This window comes from Melanostigma gelatinosum (assembly GCF_949748355.1).
Source record: "Melanostigma gelatinosum genome assembly, chromosome: 23".
Lineage (NCBI taxonomy): Eukaryota > Metazoa > Chordata > Actinopteri > Perciformes > Zoarcidae > Melanostigma > Melanostigma gelatinosum.
In genome coordinates this window covers 3,714,634-3,733,165 of record NC_136656.1, presented here as the reverse complement: position 1 = coordinate 3,733,165, position 18,532 = coordinate 3,714,634, and the positions used below count along the sequence as shown (strand labels likewise).

Genomic DNA, 18,532 nt, shown 5'->3' with positions numbered 1-18,532 from the left:
TTTTAACCAACACTGGTTTATAAGATTAGAATAATTTATTTATTGTTTTAAAGCTCTGGCTGCAGATTACCGGTACCTTTCGGATGTGAGGTGCATTAGTAGTTTAATTCAGGAAGAAGCGAGTCTACTTTATGGGTGATCTGTTTTGTAATAACAGATGTTTAACCTTCACGTTTTGGAATTTATAAGTGCAATAAGGAGACTAAAACATACAAATAACACCATTATTCTAAAATAAATCCAATCAATTGAGCACTCATGCTTTTGCATCTGCATTCGTAATGTTTCTCCACGAATCTTTTCAGGTTTCATTGTTTAAATGATCACGTCTGGACTTTAAACACAGAGATGACCGACTGCAAACCATCAAGCAAACATTTATTCCATATGAAAACAAAATGACATCATCCTTAAATGAATGTCAACAAAGTACGGTACATAAAAAGAAGATCCTTGACATCACTGACTGATATCCAACACAAGTACAGCCCGCTAAATGAAACGGAGGAAAAATCCCAGCTGCACGTTCATAAGTTGTGTTTTTTGTTGTTTTGTTTTGCTTTACAGTCCCATCTTCGCCTGCAGCGCTCCACCTCTCGGTCTGACCCCTGTCCTTCCACCTCTCACAGAATCGGTCTGGGCTGCTGGGTGAGCAGAAGGCCGAAGCGTTTCTTCACCGTCACGCGGTGTCGGGAGAACTTGTCGTCCGGGGAGAAGCGAGCCGGGTGGGCCGAGCTGGTGGGCTGCCCAGCGGGACAAATCTTCTGTTGGGGACCAAGACGGGAAAGAGAATTAAATAAATGCAACAATAGAGCAACACAGCTGACTGAATCAACTCTTTGTGGTGTTAAATTAGGAAATAAAATGGTGTTTAACCATTCATCATTTTGAAATAAAATGGTGTTTAACCATTCATCATTTTAAAAATAGCAATCAATGAATGAATGTCCCAGGGCTGCAACTAACTATTACTTTTCATTTGCATTTAATGTATCAATCATTTTCATGATTACCTGATTAATAGTTAAGTCTGTATAACGTATGTATAAAGTAACAACAAATGCCTTTCACTAATTCACAATTATAACCTTCAAGTTACTTGTTTAGGCCAAAAACCAAAATATGCTGTTTGTTTTTTTTGCAGATGAATTCAATCGTCATATATCTTGTTATGTAATAACTACAATAAATTAATCTGCATTTCTTAAGCACCGCTGTCTATAGCTTAAGCTTAAATTTGGAACACACTGTTTATATTTATGATAAAATAAATGTGTGTTCATGAATATTTTCTCTTTTATTAGTTCCTGTGTGCGGTGTTAGACATGGTAACCTTTGTGTTTGATAAAGAATAAATGAACAGTTTTTGTGAATTCAGCTATGGTGGTCTTTATTTCAGCCTCAAAAATTGAGCAAAAAGTTGAAGATACATTTTACAAAGCAACAATAAATCACCAGGAAGAGGAAAATGTGATTGTATGAGTTGCAAGACAAACGTGGTTTCCGGAAACTTGTGATTAGTAACGTCAGTTAGATATGCAAACAATTAGTTTATAAGAATGTAACTTATTGATTATATTATTTAACTTAGATCCGAAGGATGTAAACACAACGTTACCTTCAGCGTGTAGACTCTGTCTCCGCCCTCGTTTTCGTAAAACTGCAGGAACATCTCGACGTTAGCGTGTTTTAAAGCTTCAAAATATATCAAATAAGTTGTATTATATCGAGAAAAAACGTAAAATTTGCAGGCAACACGTTTTCTCTCTTCTGGATTCCACGTGCTGCGGAGTTTCTCCTCGGATAGCAGGGCGGATATCCGGTTTAGAATTCGGAGCGCTAGGCATCCTGGGAAATGGGGTTTCATAATACAGTACGTCATAAAATGCCTTGGAGCGCTTCCAATATTTTTATCTTCAAACAAAAGAAAACAAATCAACCTGAATGAAGTTTATTTTTAAAACACACTGCAGATGCAAACTGATTAATTCGTTAGAGATGAATCATCTCTCACGTGAAAGGTAAGCACAATGATTATGATAATATTTGACTTAGTTTGTATTATTTGTCACAGAAAGTTAATTAAAGCTGATGGACAAAGTTTTTCAGGGCTTTTCACTTTAAATTAAGCTAATCTTCTATTTAACATTGAAGGTGTTGAACACGGTGGAGATTATGCGAAATCGCGATGCCTCTAAACAGTTTAGCCCTGGTTATCAGGAGATATGACAAGTCGCACTAAGTTTGAACCGGTTAGACAGACCTGCGTCTGTTGCCAAGAAACCTTCCGTTGCCCTGAAGGGTACGAAGGGAACACATACACCCATACACACACACACACACACACACCCCCACCCTCTCAGGCGGGCTCCTCAGTTCAGGGGAAGTCCAAGCGCTGAGCCAGCAAATTACTGAGACGCCACCTAGTCTAGGGGAGAAGGAGGGGGGGGGGGGCAGCCATCGCACCCCCGTGGAGTCCGGGAAGCCGGAGGCAGTGTGATCCATGAGAATATAGGTCATTAGTCTAGAGAAGACAGAAGGGAAATTCCCAGACAAAGTGAAAAATGCTGAGGAGCTCATATGGACCACGAAGGCAGACCTGGCTTTCAAAGATTACGCTGAAGTAAGGGTTTTTGTGTCATCAATCAAGTGAGGTGAAGGGTAGGAATCCGTGTGAAGTCAGACATCTGAAGCCCGTATTAGTATAAATACCAGCAGTTTTGAAACAGCTAGCACACTCTTGGAGCAGGACCTGGAAGACGCTTTTGGAGAAGGAGTCTCTAATCCCGTGCGGGCTCCGGCCTGCACGGAGGAAAACTTTAACTTTTTACAGAATCTCCGGACTTTGACTGTCGGAGGTTTTTAAGAAAACTTAGAAGGTTTTTTGAAGTCTAGTCAGGAGAGAAGGCTCACTCTGTCCAGTCCTGCGCTGGGTGAATCATTAACTTTTTCCTCCGTAAGCTACACAGCCAGCCCGTCTGCAGGCTGAGTCAGCTTTTTACAGATCCTTTGTCTGTAAACTGCTCTGAAGGGGTTTTTGAATACTTAGGTGATTTTTTCTTATATTTTTCAGTTAACGATTTTCCTCTGCATTTTGGACCAAGAGACTATACTTTGATTTAAATGCAAATAAAGAAATAACGAATTAGTTGCTTCGACCAAGTCCTTTTTCTTCATATTTTCCTGACGAGCCAGCCCAGAGAAGGGGTCACACCTCTGATGTTCCCCTTCAGCCCCTGAGGTAAGTTGTGTTTGATCCAGCTCGGTACATTACTGATGGCATTCTTGAAATGCCCAAACCACACTGATACTAATATTCTAATAAAAAAAAAAAAAAAAAAATTAATAATTATTAATTTTTCAATTTTTTATTATCGAATCAAAAAATCGTGAGGGGTCACCCCCCGATATCACGTAACATGGCGCCCAACGTGGGGCCCGAGAGGGATTAGATCCTAGAGACACTAGAACGTGTATTCTGGGAAGAACAGAGGTTCCCTCTCGGGTTAAAGTACACGGACCCTCCCAAGGAGAAACAGAAAAGTGATGTGAATTCAACCAGCGAAATCAAGCTGAGGTGATATATTGAACTCTGCCAGAAGTGGTAAAAAAAATCGACAATCCTCGACCGACGTTCGCAACACTCGTCCGTCAGTACCGGCAGTCAAGGAAAAGATTTTATCACTCTGCTCTCTCTATTAGGAATCGGTACCAGGGATCGAGGCAGTCAATAAATCCTCTAAAAAACTTGACCGTCCTTCTCACAGGAGAAGGAGTCGTTCAGTTAAAACGGGACAAATAGACAGATCCTTAGTGTTAAAAAACTTAGAACCAAGTAGAGAGGAAACCCTTAAATTAAAAGTACTTCACGGGAGGGCATTTAAGAGATTTAGTGGACAGAGATATTGATCGCTGCGCATAGGTTTAAAGGATACCTAGCTTGTCGACACAGAGGCCCGGCGAGAGCATACGATTTTAAATAAAATAGTATAGTATCCTCCCCCGTCTAAAAACAGGGTGCCCTTTTTAGCACACCGCTGTAACACAGAGAAGGTCTAGTTGGGCTGATCACTCAATGCAATTAACGACTCAGGCACTGAAGAGATGAAAAAGGGCAAAATCCTTCCCGAGTCAATATATTGGAAGATTATATCATAGTTATATAACGTAGAGAAATTCAATGTATTGTTCGTAGTAATATTACAGTAATATTATTGCAGGGCTTAATGGTATTATCAGTATATGATTCTAGCATTTAGCAGAGACCTGAGAGAATGAGGCTCTGAAACGCCAAGACGTGTGGAACAGGGGAACTGATTGATTTCTCTCAGGATAGAATCAGGGTGTATGATATTACCGCAGTGGTATCGCAACACGTTGGATTTTATTGCTGTTATATATTAAAATAATAGTATTTCGAAAAATGGAGGAGGAAGGAACGGAATGGGGTTCAGATAGTGAGGACCCTCCTCATGGGAGGTTATCTCCCCCCCACTTTGAGCAACCGCGGAGGACATTATGTCCAGATCCCCGTAAATACGCTGATCCGGGTAGTTATTGCAGGGAATTAAGGAAAGCCCTGGAGCCCAGTGCTCCGCCACCATATAATCAGGAATGCACAGTATATACCATGAATACAAGATATCGGTTTAGAACATCCGTGTTTAAAACACTAAAAACGATTTATAAATTTGCAGTGTGGGGTAGTATTACAGTGTTGATTTTGGTTAATATTGATAAGTGCAAAATTTAAAAAGCCCCCCCCCCTTGCTCCTAGCAGAGAAAGCAGGCAGAGGAGGGGAGGCAGTTCCCCCCCTCCTTGCTCCGAGCAGAGCGAGCAGGCAAAGGAGGGGCGGCCCCCTCCTTTTTGCTCAGAGGAGAGAGAGCGAGCAGGGGAGGAGGGGCGGCCCCCTCCCCTTGCTTTCCTTCTTTCAAGGCCGCTCAGAATGAGCTAGAACCGCTCGCCCACGACAAGTGGACTAAATGGCCCAAAGCCAGGCCGAAAAACGGCTAAACTTTCCCTAACTCCTTCCACCGGAATGGAGAGGGAAAGATGCACTCACTGAGGTCCTGATTGAGCAAGCCTCTCCAATAAGGACCAATGTGCATAAGGGATTACGAAATGAGGGACACGACAAGGTCAATAGGTTTTTGAAACAGAATCTAGTTCCTCTTCCTAACCTTAGAACACATCCAACACAAAGTGAGGTCACGGGTCAACAGTGAATGATGGTTGATGGCTTCAAGACAGCTACACCAGGAAAAAAGGAAAAAGGCAGGCATGAGCCTCACGTTGACTTCTGTGACCTCACACTTGACATTCCACAAACCGGCTGGATCATCAGCTGCTCAGGGGACATGATTTTGCCTAGAATGAGCCTGGACAGCCATCTATTGGCATTCAGGTGAACTCCAAAATCACCTTACACTTGAACTATATAGGAGCGGCTCTGTTTCTTTTCCGAGTTTCTCTAAATATAGTTCGGGTCTTTAATCCTTTAAAAGTATATAATTTTTTGTTTGTTACTTTACCAGTTCCATTCTTATCAGCCGTATATTTTACACGAGCTTCTCTGATTTTTCAGTTTCTCCTGCGAGGACATTTTGTTCATTTCTTATTTTATATTTTTTACGATCTTATCCTTTATATTAAGTAGGGATTATATACACATCGTTTGAGTGTTATGCAGTTGTTACGGACTGAGCATTTATTTTTAGTTTTAAAACCTTTTTCAAACTTTTAAGTTGAATATTCTAGTTAAGGAAGGAGAGAGCCTTTTCAGATTTTTATGTTTTGATTTCTACACGATTTCTACCCTGGTCATTATGTGAAAATGAATCTTGGACCAGATGACTGGCCCAGCCCAACGATCTATGATCCTGATCTGTGCTTTCATATGGCATACAGAAGGGCGAGGGCAACAGCAGCTAACAATATCCTTCACGATTGTATAAAACTTAATCGGCTGCGAGATAGCACGCCTCAGTCTAGAAAGGACAGGTTGAAACAGGTAGTCATTTAAGGTTTTCTCTTTCTTTGATACTTTACTGCTATTTTTGTTGAATACTTTTATCCTCATCCCCTGGATATATTGGGTTTAACCTCTCATCCCTGAGGTCTCCAGGTTAACCACACCGAATCTCCAAGCTCGGGGCAGGTCCAGTTGGACCGGCGGGTTGTACCACTGTCGGACTCGCCAGAATCACCCACTGCTATCTCTCCCTCTCTGTCTCCCAACGTCAACATGACCCTGACCTCTGTCCACTCTGTGGACGAAGAAATCGATCCCCGAAACGTGTACGGGCCCTTACGTGATGCAACGGACCTGAGGGACCATCAGCCCATCGGGGGAGACCGGCCTACGCGGACCTGGGTCCTTATCAGTATCCAAATACTGAAACTGGACTTTCCGTGGGCCCGGGGGCCTTCAATCGACTCTAACAACCAGGGTGTAGAGGAATATGTCCTCTGGGACAGAAAGCGGGCTGAGACAGGTGGCGTCTCGGACGGGAGATGCTGAACTATCGACAGTGACGGGTACTGGCGTGGCTCGCATGTGACTCTGGACATTGACTTTTCTGCTCTAGGAGAGAGAAGAAAAGAAAAAATACAAAAACAAAGAGGTTGTGGGGGTATTTTGTGTTTTCTGATATGTTCAACGTTTTGTATTCTGTACTTTTATGATATCTTTGAGAGGTGGATTTTGTTTTTGGGGATGAGGAGTGTTTTACTTTTTAGCGTTGCTTTTTCTTCTTTTTAAACTATGTTTTCAGATAGGATTCATTTTCTTTTTCCTGTCTTTATTTCAATGATATAATTTCATGTGTTGTGTTTCAATATGATTCAGATTCCCATTGTTTTTCTGGGAATACCTGCTTTTGTGCATTTTTGACGATACAGAAGTTATGATGGACCTCTACTGTGAGAGTATGAGATGTTCTATTTTTCGTGTATCTGGTGCCATTCGAGAGAGGGTGTTAGGCGATGTGGCGAATTGGCCCAGATCGCAAAGAAAATGGTTGATCTTCCGTTCACTGAGATAGACATTGTCCAAGGTTTTAGCCTCAATTAATCCTGGTAGCTACCTTTTGTGTGATACAAGAACGGAGGTAGAGACAAGTCACGATTCGCAAGAGAGGGTGTTGAACACGGTGGAGATTATGCGAAATCGCGATGCCTCTAAACAGTTTAGCCCTGGTTATCAGGAGATATGACAAGTCGCACTAAGTTTGAACCGGTTAGACAGACCTGCGTCTGTTGCCAAGAAACCTTCCGTTGCCCTGAAGGGTACGAAGGGAACACATACACCCATACACACACACACACACACACACCCCCACCCTCTCAGGCGGGCTCCTCAGTTCAGGGGAAGTCCAAGCGCTGAGCCAGCAAATTACTGAGACGCCACCTAGTCTAGGGGAGAAGGAGGGGGGGGGGGGCAGCCATCGCACCCCCGTGGAGTCCGGGAAGCCGGAGGCAGTGTGATCCATGAGAATATAGGTCATTAGTCTAGAGAAGACAGAAGGGAAATTCCCAGACAAAGTGAAAAATGCTGAGGAGCTCATATGGACCACGAAGGCAGACCTGGCTTTCAAAGATTACGCTGAAGTAAGGGTTTTTGTGTCATCAATCAAGTGAGGTGAAGGGTAGGAATCCGTGTGAAGTCAGACATCTGAAGCCCGTATTAGTATAAATACCAGCAGTTTTGAAACAGCTAGCACACTCTTGGAGCAGGACCTGGAAGACGCTTTTGGAGAAGGAGTCTCTAATCCCGTGCGGGCTCCGGCCTGCACGGAGGAAAACTTTAACTTTTTACAGAATCTCCGGACTTTGACTGTCGGAGGTTTTTAAGAAAACTTAGAAGGTTTTTTGAAGTCTAGTCAGGAGAGAAGGCTCACTCTGTCCAGTCCTGCGCTGGGTGAATCATTAACTTTTTCCTCCGTAAGCTACACAGCCAGCTTCGTCTGCCGGCTGAGTCAGCTTTTTACAGATCCTTTGTCTGTAAACTGCTCTGAAGGGGTTTTTGAATACTTAGGTGATGTTTTCTTATATTTTTCAGTTAACGATTTTCCTCTGCATTTTGGACCAAGAGACTATACTTTGATTTAAATGCAAATAAATAAATAACAAATTAGTTTCTTCGACCAAGTCCTTTTTCTTCATATTTTCTTGAGAAGTCAGCCCTGGAGAGGGGTCACACCTCAGATGATCCCCCTCAGCCCCTGAGGTAAGTTGTGTTTGATCCAGCTCGGTACACTACTGATAAGCATTCCTGACATGCGCCAAACATCCTAATACTTATTCAAATTATTTTCGCTTTAAACTAAGAGAAGTCCTCCGGGAGAGACCAGCTTGCGTTTGAAAGAGCTTTATATCTGTTTGGGTTCTCAAGCCGGATCTTATCAATTACGAAAGGATTAAGAAAAATCTAAAACCAAAATAAATAAAAGAGACAGAATAAATACTGGACTCTTATGAAAAACCAAATAATCGTCCGAGCGACAGACTACATTGTCTATATGAGTGGCTGCGGGTCACGTCAGATTAGACAGAAATCCAGCTTTGGACCAGGCTGGTGGTCAGATAATTAAAAAATATTCGGTACAATATTATAACCCGGTAAGGATCAATCTTAGGGTACAGCAGTGCTCGAGGCAAAACCAGGGAGGATTGGGGAGAATTCTCTCATCCCCATATCTCCCGCCCGGTCAGATGTGAAGATCATATAGGGAAAGGAGTAAAAATCCCACCCCCCCTTCTCGCCAACTCTCACGGCAGTAAGGGGTTCACACAGGGAGGTCCCAGATCCACCGGGCACGCGTCACGTGGAGTCTGGGTCCCTCTGGTGCATCGCAAGGGTTGATGTATCACCAGCTGGCCCCCTGTCGATCTGTGCATCAATGATAGATACGGAGATCCGTCGGCTCACTCTTTTATGCGTTTCACATAAAAGGCCTCCTATTTGCTTATTACTAATTATTTCCAGATGAATTGAAAAGATTTACATAAGGAATATAGTTTTAATAACCCAAATAGAAATAATAAAAATAAAAAAAAATTAATAATTATTAATTTTTCAATTTTTTATTATCGAATCAAAAAATCGTGAGGGGTCACCCCCCGATATCACGTAACAAAGGTTTGCTGACATGTTGCAATAAGTGTCAATAATGAAAAGTTTATTCAATTAGGAATTAATTACTGGAACTATATATCATTATTGTATGACAATCATCATGTTGTGTTCATGTTGTGTTAATATTAATATCTATATTATTACATGTTTTATTGATTTTGATGCTTTGGCAACATTGTTTTTTTCTGAAACTTTCATAAAGCCACATTGAATTGAATTGAAATTGTTATGCAGCAGTTACAGTACAAAGTAGGAAAGACTGCAAATATATGAAGCAAATAAAACGAAAATATGAACAAAAGAACAGACGTTGAAAACACGTTGAAAAGTTTTTTAATACTTGTTTTATTTACAGATATCCAGCTTGAAAATACGGCAGATCTCCTGAAACCGGCTCCTGTGTGGCTTTGAAAATGACATTTAAAGAAGGAAAGGGAGATTGTTTTCATATAAAGAACATTGTTATATTTATATTGTGCGTTAATAAATACAAATGAACTGTTGAATTCAACTTCAACGTTGAATCAACGTCTACAAATAGTCTGCGAAAAAACGTTCACTTTTGAACCAATTCTGAACGTCTTTTCAAAGTCGGGCGTAGACGTCTTTTAGACGTCTATTCAACGGAAAAATGCTCACTGGGGCACAACATGGGTAAGGAGGGAAAGGCGAGAAAATGAAAAACACGCTAAGAGGTGGGAGGAAGATTAAACATGTTTTGGAGAATAGATACAGAAAGTATGTAGAGATGTGTGTGTTTGTGGGGGGAAAAGAACTCCACAGCTAAACCTCCTGAAAACAATTCAGTTTAATTTATTCTTAAGTATGAACAATATTCACACACAAAATGTAAAACTGTATTTACGGAAAATAAACTTTTTAATTTACAGTGTTTCTTTTTGACATTGTCCTGTTTAAAAAACATACAAAAGAGGGAATTATATAAATAAGACATGTTATGAAAGGTAATGGAGTCTTTTAACAGCATCTGGAACAACACATGAGCACGATTTATTTTGGGCCGTGAAAAATAAATGTGCACTCGTAAACTTCAAGCCTTAAAATATACAAGACGCACAGTCACACCTCAGAGCCACTGTAGTCATTCTTTGGTTTTCTAATGTTGGCATGTTTGACTGTACAGTAATATAGACTTTAAAATACATCTATAAACACACACACACATTTTAAAATACAATCTTTTGTCGACGATTATTGTGCCGTTGCTGCACTCGAGGCTGCAGAGGACATAAAACAAACCTGACTTAACGTCCTGTAAAAAGCGGAATCCAAATCTTCCTCCTTATTCAAGCTTTTTGTTGTGGTGGAGGGATCCGTTGTTGCTGTTGTGTATGCTTCCGTTGTTGTTCACAGCCTTCCCATTGGCCGGCTGGGAGCCCGCCTCCTCGGGCTGCATGTACTCGCTCGCCACTCTCTGATACGTCGGGTGGGTCGTCAGCACTCGCAGTAGATTTTCTGTGGGACACGAGGCGGATTTAAATGAGGATTTGAATGTGTTGAATGTGACATGATGAAACGCACATGTTCAGTCAAGTGTCAGTTGTCTTTTTGCTTCATAATGTAACGTCTGAGCTGCCTGTTGTTCTACTATTATACCACCTCACTCATTGCTGAGAGAGACTCACCTTCAGTGAGCCGGCCTCCACTGGAGGCCTGCGTGTAAAGCTCGGCAGTGTGGCGCTGAGGGAAATCCAGCAGCGCCCCCATGAGGTCCGACAGCTCCTCTGCACTCAGACTGCCTCGGCCCTCTGCGTCAAACAGCTGCATAACAACGACATTTAGAAGAGGGAAAATGTTCACTGAAAAAGTATTCTTCATCTCCGGTCAGAAACATACGCTGTAAAGGAAACGACAGGACTCACAGTGAAAGCTGTGTGAAGCAGTGACTTGAAGCTGACGCATCCTGACAGAGCGGCAACAGTCAAATAGATCGGCCTGAGGTCCACAATCTCATCCTGAAAAACAACACGCAAACACGTATTATTACATGTTTTTGGACAGTTTATATTTATATTTGTCTGTTTCTTAATTCATAAAAGGTGTGAGCGGAGACAGAAACTGGTATTTAACTATCTATAGAAGGTATTATACTTAATAGGCATTTAAACAACCAATCTGAATATCATTTAACCATGTTTTGGATGATAGACATCTGTACATCTTCTGCAGTTACTGGTAGCTGGCTTTGAACCAGAGCCCAGTATGACCTGGTAACATCCAACAACATGGACTCTCAGTGCTGAACCTGCTTAATAACACCAGTGAAAATTAAGAAGTAATCATTAAAAACCTTCTACCTTGGAATAAAAGTCACAGATGGTGACGTCGGCCTGTGTATCCGTCAGCCCGAGGATAGAGGAGAGCTCCTCTGCGCTGACTTTTGACCCCTGAGCTCCCGACTGACACCTGTCAATCATTCTGTCCAGTGCCGCTTCCACTTCATGCGCCCCCAGACTGAGAGAGAGAGCGAGAGAAAGAGATGAAGCTGGTGAGATCGAAAAGAAAGAATTTCACAGGGCTGAGACCAGGAGACGAACGCAGATCTTGTCTCACCCGTTTCTGCGCAGCAGCTTGAGTGTTTTCCTGGCCGGAGACTCCAGTGGGAGAGAGAGACCGCCCAGCTTATTGACAGGAACTCGGCCCTCCATCACATAATCTGTAGACGGGAGTCCGAGGGCCCTGCAGCACAGCAGAGAGGTGCAGCACTAGACACATGGTGCGTCGTCTCTACTGTATGTTGGTAAGGTAAATAGACCCCTGAATCCCTGAAAGTGAGACCCTTGCTGTGGGTACTACATGTGTACTACTTGCCAAGTTGAATGGCTTTTGTATTGTTTCCATTTGATATACTTCCAGTTATATTTCTATTGAGTTGTACTTATACTGCCCTTGTGCTGCTGCAACACCTGAATGTCCCGTTAGGGGATCAATAAAGCCTCATCTTCTCTTAAAATATCACCAATTGTAGCCGATATAGTGACATAAATCACAAAACGTCTGCAAACCTCTGCCACTTACTTGGCCATGAGTTTCTGCACATTGTCTGCGTACAGGTCGGGGTCATTCTTCTCCTCCTGGGAGGGGCTGTAAACTGGAAGGAACTGCAGCATAAGAAAGAAAATGTTTTAGTCACATGAGCAGAAAAACACACGTTGGATTTTGATGTTCACACATTCGCAACAGTCTCTAATCAGATCGGGTGAACGGTTTTACCTCGATAGTTATGTTGGTGTAGAACTGAGAAGCTGTGTGCCACAGTGCCTCAGTCCTAAGCGACAAAAATATACAATTTAAGTAAAAAACACTCAAGAGGGAAAGCTACCACAGTATAAATGGTGAAGAGGTAAATATATTGTCATAACACCAGCTTCTTCTTCATGCAACATGACTAATGTGGCCAGAAATGTACTCCCAGTACACACCCAGTTTACAGTTTAACTACTGTAGGTACACGAAGCGAAAACTTATGCAGTGTAATAAAAGTGTCCAGCCATAAATCCTCCCTTATGGAGGTAATAATACTGAGCTTGTGGTGTTGCACTATGTAGAAATCTAGTGTGTGTTTTTCATTTATTTAAACCAAACACAGCCACGTCCACCATGACAGGTCGATTGGAGCCGACAGTTGAACTCACCAGCTTGTTCCTTTGTATGTCCAGCGAACGGTATCCTGAGGAAGTCATAAAAAGATTGTGATCAGTGGACACGAGGTGCGAACAGAAGAACAAAATAATAAAATCACTCCTCGGTAGCAGACTGGGTGTGGAGGTTTTCTTTGACTCGTAGTGATTGCGACGCTGGTATTGTTTTCACCTTGTGAGTCTGTGTGTGTGTGTGTGTGTGTGTGTGTGTGTGACACCTTGTGTCGCAGGAACTAATCATGTAAAACACAAGTCTTTACAGGCGTGTGGTCGAGATCAAAACGAAGGCCAAGTTTGAAGACGGGTGAACAAGCAGAGGGGTGTGAAGTGAGGAATGGATGAATGAGTGAGAGACGAGTGTGTGAAAGCAAACAGTGACAGAACAAAGCACCGCCTGCTTGTGCACCATCGCAGCAACGCAGGTTGCTCAACTTAAATAGATAACAAGAAGGCCACTTTGACTTTTGTGACAGTTTGTGATTTGTTGTCACTTCTGTTTTAGATTAAGATCTTAAAAGACGACAACCCTGAAGCATGCAGTAAACAACGTGCTGATTATCTTTGCGTCATCACACAAAGTTAACTTCTATTCAGGTTGTGTTTTTAATCATCTCGTCACTAGAATCTTAATAACAGAGTCTCCTTAATTATAAACATAATAGTCCGTTAGTTATTTACTTTCTTTTTTATTATTTAATCATATTTTAACTGTCTCAGTAAAGCACTTTAGTACGGAGCCAGGGAGCGGTCGTGGAGAGATAAAATATTACATTTGATTTCATTTGTAAGCATGAGATAGAATTCAATAGAATTCAGTGCACCTGCTTCAAGTATCTCAGCATATTGACAACAATACAACCTTTGTTAATTACCTTCAACAAACTATGAAGCCAGTGTTGTCAAAATGTCTTTCGCGAAAGTAAAGAGTCTCTATTTATACCCATCAACCACAAGAGGACCAGAGCCTTCAGCAGGCGGTGGCTGGAATGAATTTGGTGCACTGACACAATGAATTAATTGCTTAATTCATCTCCATAAATTAATACAAATGTGGGCTTAATTCATAAATTGAGGTAATTAGTAGGGGTGGGGGGGAAATCGATACAGCATAGTATCGCGATATTTTGCGTGGCGATATTATATCGATACACGGACGCCAAGTATTGATATATATATATATATGCCCTTCAAAATAAAATCACAACTTTTTTTTTTTTTTTTTGGTCAGGCAAAGGCCCCGCGACCCACTGAAAACGGGTCCGCGACCCACTTTTGGGTCGCGACCCACCAGTTGAGAATCACTGCACTCGATGATGCTGAGTTGTTTTCTGGTGAGGTCAGCAGAGGTGCCGGGTCTGCGTGCGTGATTGGTAGGAAGTTGGTCGAAACAAAGATGGAGACATCAGAGAAAGAACTCAGATAAAACATGTTGTTGACACAGTTTTCCTTTGGGGACATAATTTGAAGTTGAAAAAAGTAATAAATCGCAATATATGTTATCACATTACTCAGAATATCGCAGTGTCGTGAAAGTATCGCGATAATATTGAAGTATCGCGATACTATCGAAGTATCGCGATACTATCGTATCGCGAGATCTCTGGCGATTCCCACCCCTAGTAATTAGTCACGTTTGTGAATCAGTGACTAAAGACTTTCTCTAACGTCAACATAAATGTCTTTAAATCAACTTTAAAAGAGACCTTGCTGGAGTTCGGTTCAGTGTTTCCTTACTCTGGATAAAGTTGTGATGCGATCTTTAACAGGAAAAAAGCAGCGAGAATCAAATCTGTCCTCTCAGTTATCGTCTGTTGCTACAAACCGAGCAGATCAACGACTTCACTCACCAGCTTGTTGGGGTAGCGCAACAGAACCGGTTGGACCGGGAGTCCGGCGAGGAAGGCACCTGATGACGAGGCGAAATAAAAAAAGAAAAAGAAAAATGAGACTGGAAAGACTGGAACGAGACAAGAGCAGCAAAACAACCAGCTGCTGCTCCTGCTGCTGCGCCCTTTTCTCCCTCATTCCTGCACCAACTGTACGAACACACTCGTGGAATGTGTTCCGAGTGGAGCCTCAAGATGAACCAGAAGAGACTCACTGCTCGTACTCACCGGGTTTGAATTTGATGAGCGCGGTGCCGTTGGTTGTGGTTCCCTCGGGAAACATCAGCATCTAGCCGAGGATTCAGAAATGTGACGTTAGTTATATTTATGAGCCGTCAGAGGCAGGAATCACAGAAACAACCTTCTACTGACGATGCATCTTCAGCCTAAAAAGGATGCAATAAGAAGTGCATTCACGGGAGGCTGATGAAGCGTTTTGTTGCCCCTCTTTACTAAATCATCCCATCTAATCTTGATCAGCTGTTTGCTTCTGCTGACTCAGCGATACGGACCACAAGCAAAGACTTAACGGTTCCAATGAGGTCTGCGCTGTTGTTGTGCTTTCTGGCGTTCCCCTAATTGCTGCAAGGTGCGGTTGGATGGTTCGGTGGTAATTGCCATAAAGCAACGCTGTCTCAACATCTCACCTGAGGCCAGTAGCCACCGGAGGTCATCCTCTCTGTGAGCTGCGCCACCGCCTTCCTCCTCGACTCCGGGTCAGTCCTGCTCACCAGCACGGATTGGTTGAACTCCAGCAGAGCTGGAAACACACACACACACACGCGCACACACACACACACACACACACACACACACACACACACACACACACACACACACACACACACAGAACTGTTACACAAGAACCAGAACCAGAAGGGAGGAGTCGGCCGATCAGAAGCCAAAACAGTGAGTCACTTGTTTATCTTTTGGACTTCCTCGCATACTTTCATATTCCTCTGCACGTCTTTTCCAAATATTATTCTTGGTCGTTTGCCTAAAACTGTTTCCCACCGATGAGCATATTGCACTGTGTCTGTTAAAAAATGAATTCAGTAAAACATGACGTCACCCAGGCCCTTCTGAAAGCTGCATAGCTACAAACAGTGCTATCATTTTGAACTCTTTCTTATGCGTTAAAGCAAATGTATTTATCATATTTACTCTATTTCGCCGGCTCTTACCTGGAAAATAACAGAAGACAGTACAGTTTTGATGCTTTTAAGTTTACAGGAACTTCTTACAATAAATGAATAAATAAATGTTTTAGGATTCTTGACATTTGATAAAACAAATATGATATTTAAAACAAAAACAAACTGTGTTTTTTGTGATGAGACACTGTGTGTGTCACTGATCACTTTGAACATATGTCCAACAATCGATGTCACTTACACCTGCATGCTTGAGACTTCAGGCCCTTAAAACAGCAGGTAAAACAAGATCTACAATGTCTTCTTATAATAATAATAATAATAATAACAGATTAAGAAGATGAAACCAGACTGGGAGCTATCGCAAGTGAGGTTTCTGTAATTAGTTATTTATCTGATTAAATGTTGTGTTTTTTAGGTTCCTGTTGTGCCTGCACTGGTTAGATGATGCAACTAAGCGGTAACAACAACAGTGTGTGTGTGCGTGCGTGCGTGCTCACCTCCTATGACCGGCAGGCTGGTGTTCTCCGACCGGGACACCACCGTCGGCAGCTGGGTCGGCATCAGAACCAGCATGTCCAAGAAGCTGCTGTGAGGCGCCACCACCAGCACCGGCGCCTCCTTCAGGTCGGCCCGGCGGCCTTTGACCCTCACCCACGCGAAACCCAGGAAGAAGAAGGTCAGCCGGCTCAGCCACAGCATGATCGGGTGGAGGAGCCAGCGCCTCCAGCCCTCCACGGGCCGAGAGCGATGCTCCTCGGAGAGGCCGGCCATTCGGAGCCGGGCGACGGGCCACATGATGAGGAAGCAGAGGGCCGCCATGAGGATGCGGAGGGGGAAGAGGACGCTGCCCAGGACGATGCCCTGGGGACCAGAAGAAGAAGAAGAAAAGTTATTTAAATAAAAACATAAAAATAGAGGTTTTAAATGAAAGAATACTCTCAGAAACAACATGTTACTAATGTCAGCCATGTGTCACCGGCCGCCCTACTGATGTGTCAACGAGTCGACTTACTCTGTGGTATGTTGTTAGTATTATCCGCCATGCCTGTCGAGGCCTGACTTATTTATGACTTGGCTGTTTTGCTTAAGAGACACATTCGGATAGGGAAATGTGAAAGACTCTTTTGTTCTCTTCAATGGAGATAGAGAGAGAAAAGGTAAACAGAAATAAAGCATGCAAAACTTGTGGAGTTCAGACAGATATATCCAAATACATATAGCACCCATATCTCACTGACTGCTGGAGGAATTTTAAAGCACATTATTAAAATGGTGTTCATTAGTTCAGTCACTTTTTTTCCCCCAGTCCAAATAATGCCCAGATTTTGGACTTCCGTCGCTGTTAAATTAAAAAGCTGTGGTTACCCTGATCCTCTGCGCGCGGGTCAGCTTCACCTCGTGGATGAACGGATGTGGATACTCCTGTGTTGCCGAGTGACGGCCGTTTCTCTCCATGGCGACGAAGGGAGGGGGGGTGGGGGGTCTATAAATAACGTTGTTTAAAAAAAATAATAATTTACACTGACTTTTACTTTGAAGAAACTTTTTATTTTGTCAGCTGACAGCTTGCTTACTTGGTGGAAGTGTCTCGCGCAGCCCGATTTAAAAATAGAACGTTAGGTAACGTTCAAAACCAACGGTTGAGGAGTACTCCGGCCAGAAAACGGGCAAAAAAACCCCAAACAGACGACGTTAGCTAAGCTAAATTAAAACGAAACTAAAAAAACAATACAAAACACACGTTAGTGTGAGTTGGAAAACTTTTCTGCTTCATGTCCTCCACATGCTGAAAGCAAACAAACGCTGTGAAGAAATAGTGCCCATCCTCGCTCTCTTGTTCTCTCCTCTCACCTGATCCGCCCCTTCACGGCCAGGCCCACAAACACCCAAAGGCTGCGTCAGTCCGGCAAGACAAACCGGTCCCTACAACTATTACGCAAAAAAACGGTATTCCAAGACTTTAGGGGGAAATATGGAAGCTCAATCGAAAGCTTAAATCAAAGCTTAAATCAAATCAAAGCAAAATGATCAATAACACTGTAAAAATAATCTGTTTCATGTAAAAAGTCCTGCATTTAAAATTAAACATCATACTTAAAGTAAAATATGGCTCATTCCTTTAACATACATATTATTTATGTTAGGCAGTTCACTTCCCTTAAAGTTAAAACAGACATTATACAGGACTGAACGCAGAGATTTCGGTTGGATATTAAACATTCTTCCGCATTCAAAAAAAGTTGACATAGAATTGACAGATTGCCTTTAAATTGCAGAGCTTTGATCTCATCTGTCGTGTTTAGGGGTGTTGAGACAATCTGTGTAAATGTCCTCCTTACTCATGCGTGACGTCACAAAAGCGCTGCTCTCTCTCAGCTACTGGCCTCTCAAGTTTTCCCTCTGCGCTACCTGCCTGCCTTTGTTCTCCCAGGGTGTTGCTGCTGATACCAAAAAAACAGCAACACGCCCACAAAGACGACCAGAAACAACCAGACGGTAGACACGGGGGCGACCGTGGCGCACTGAGTTAAGAGGTCGTCTGAAACCGGAAGGTCGATCCCCGACTGGGACGTGTCACGTGTCGTAGTGTACCTGAGCAATACACTGAACCCCCGGCTCCCCGGGCGCCTGTCATTGGCAGCCCACTGCTCCCCATATACAGGGATGGGTAAAATGCAGAGAAAAATTAA

At 42.7% G+C, this 18,532-nt stretch overlaps 2 protein-coding genes across 2 annotated transcripts; both read right to left on the bottom strand.

Annotated features, from left to right (window-relative positions):
* Positions 1–361: 361 nt before the first annotated feature.
* nop10 (NOP10 ribonucleoprotein homolog (yeast)) lies at positions 362–1,803 on the bottom strand. The gene is made up of 2 exons (XM_079295253.1): positions 1,619–1,803; positions 362–764 (listed from the first exon to the last, which is right to left on the bottom strand). The coding sequence occupies exons 1-2, from the start codon at positions 1,670–1,672 to the stop codon at positions 624–626; spliced, it is 195 nt and encodes a 64-aa protein (XP_079151379.1). The 5' UTR covers positions 1,673–1,803; the 3' UTR covers positions 362–623.
* A 7,731-nt stretch (positions 1,804–9,534) lies between these two features.
* lpcat4 (lysophosphatidylcholine acyltransferase 4) lies at positions 9,535–17,428 on the bottom strand. The gene is made up of 13 exons (XM_079295164.1): positions 17,208–17,428; positions 16,340–16,703; positions 15,333–15,445; positions 14,914–14,974; positions 14,647–14,705; positions 12,794–12,828; positions 12,372–12,426; positions 12,177–12,259; positions 11,712–11,837; positions 11,456–11,612; positions 11,021–11,113; positions 10,784–10,919; positions 9,535–10,613 (listed from the first exon to the last, which is right to left on the bottom strand). Exons 1-13 carry the CDS (start codon positions 17,295–17,297, stop codon positions 10,441–10,443), a joined length of 1,545 nt encoding a protein of 514 aa, XP_079151290.1. The 5' UTR covers positions 17,298–17,428; the 3' UTR covers positions 9,535–10,440.
* Positions 17,429–18,532: the final 1,104 nt, after the last annotated feature.

What these genes read in the sequence shown, in the direction of transcription:
- nop10 (XM_079295253.1), bottom strand. Translation starts at nt 1,672, where the DNA reads ATGTTCCTGCAGTTTTACGAAAACGAGGGCGGAGACAGAGTCTACACG. An exon ending in ACAGAGTCTACACGCTGAAG is followed by an intron (nt 765 to 1,618) that starts GTAACGTTGTGT and finishes GGTCCCCAACAG; the next exon opens with AAGATTTGTCCCGCTGGGCA.
- lpcat4 (XM_079295164.1), bottom strand. Translation starts at nt 17,297, where the DNA reads ATGGAGAGAAACGGCCGTCACTCGGCAACACAGGAGTATCCACATCCG. An exon ending in CCCGCGCGCAGAGGATCAGG is followed by an intron (nt 16,704 to 17,207) that starts GTAACCACAGCT and finishes TCTGGTCCCCAG; the next exon opens with GGCATCGTCCTGGGCAGCGT. An exon ending in TGGAGGCCGGCTCACTGAAG is followed by an intron (nt 10,614 to 10,783) that starts GTGAGTCTCTCT and finishes CGTGTCCCACAG; the next exon opens with AAAATCTACTGCGAGTGCTG.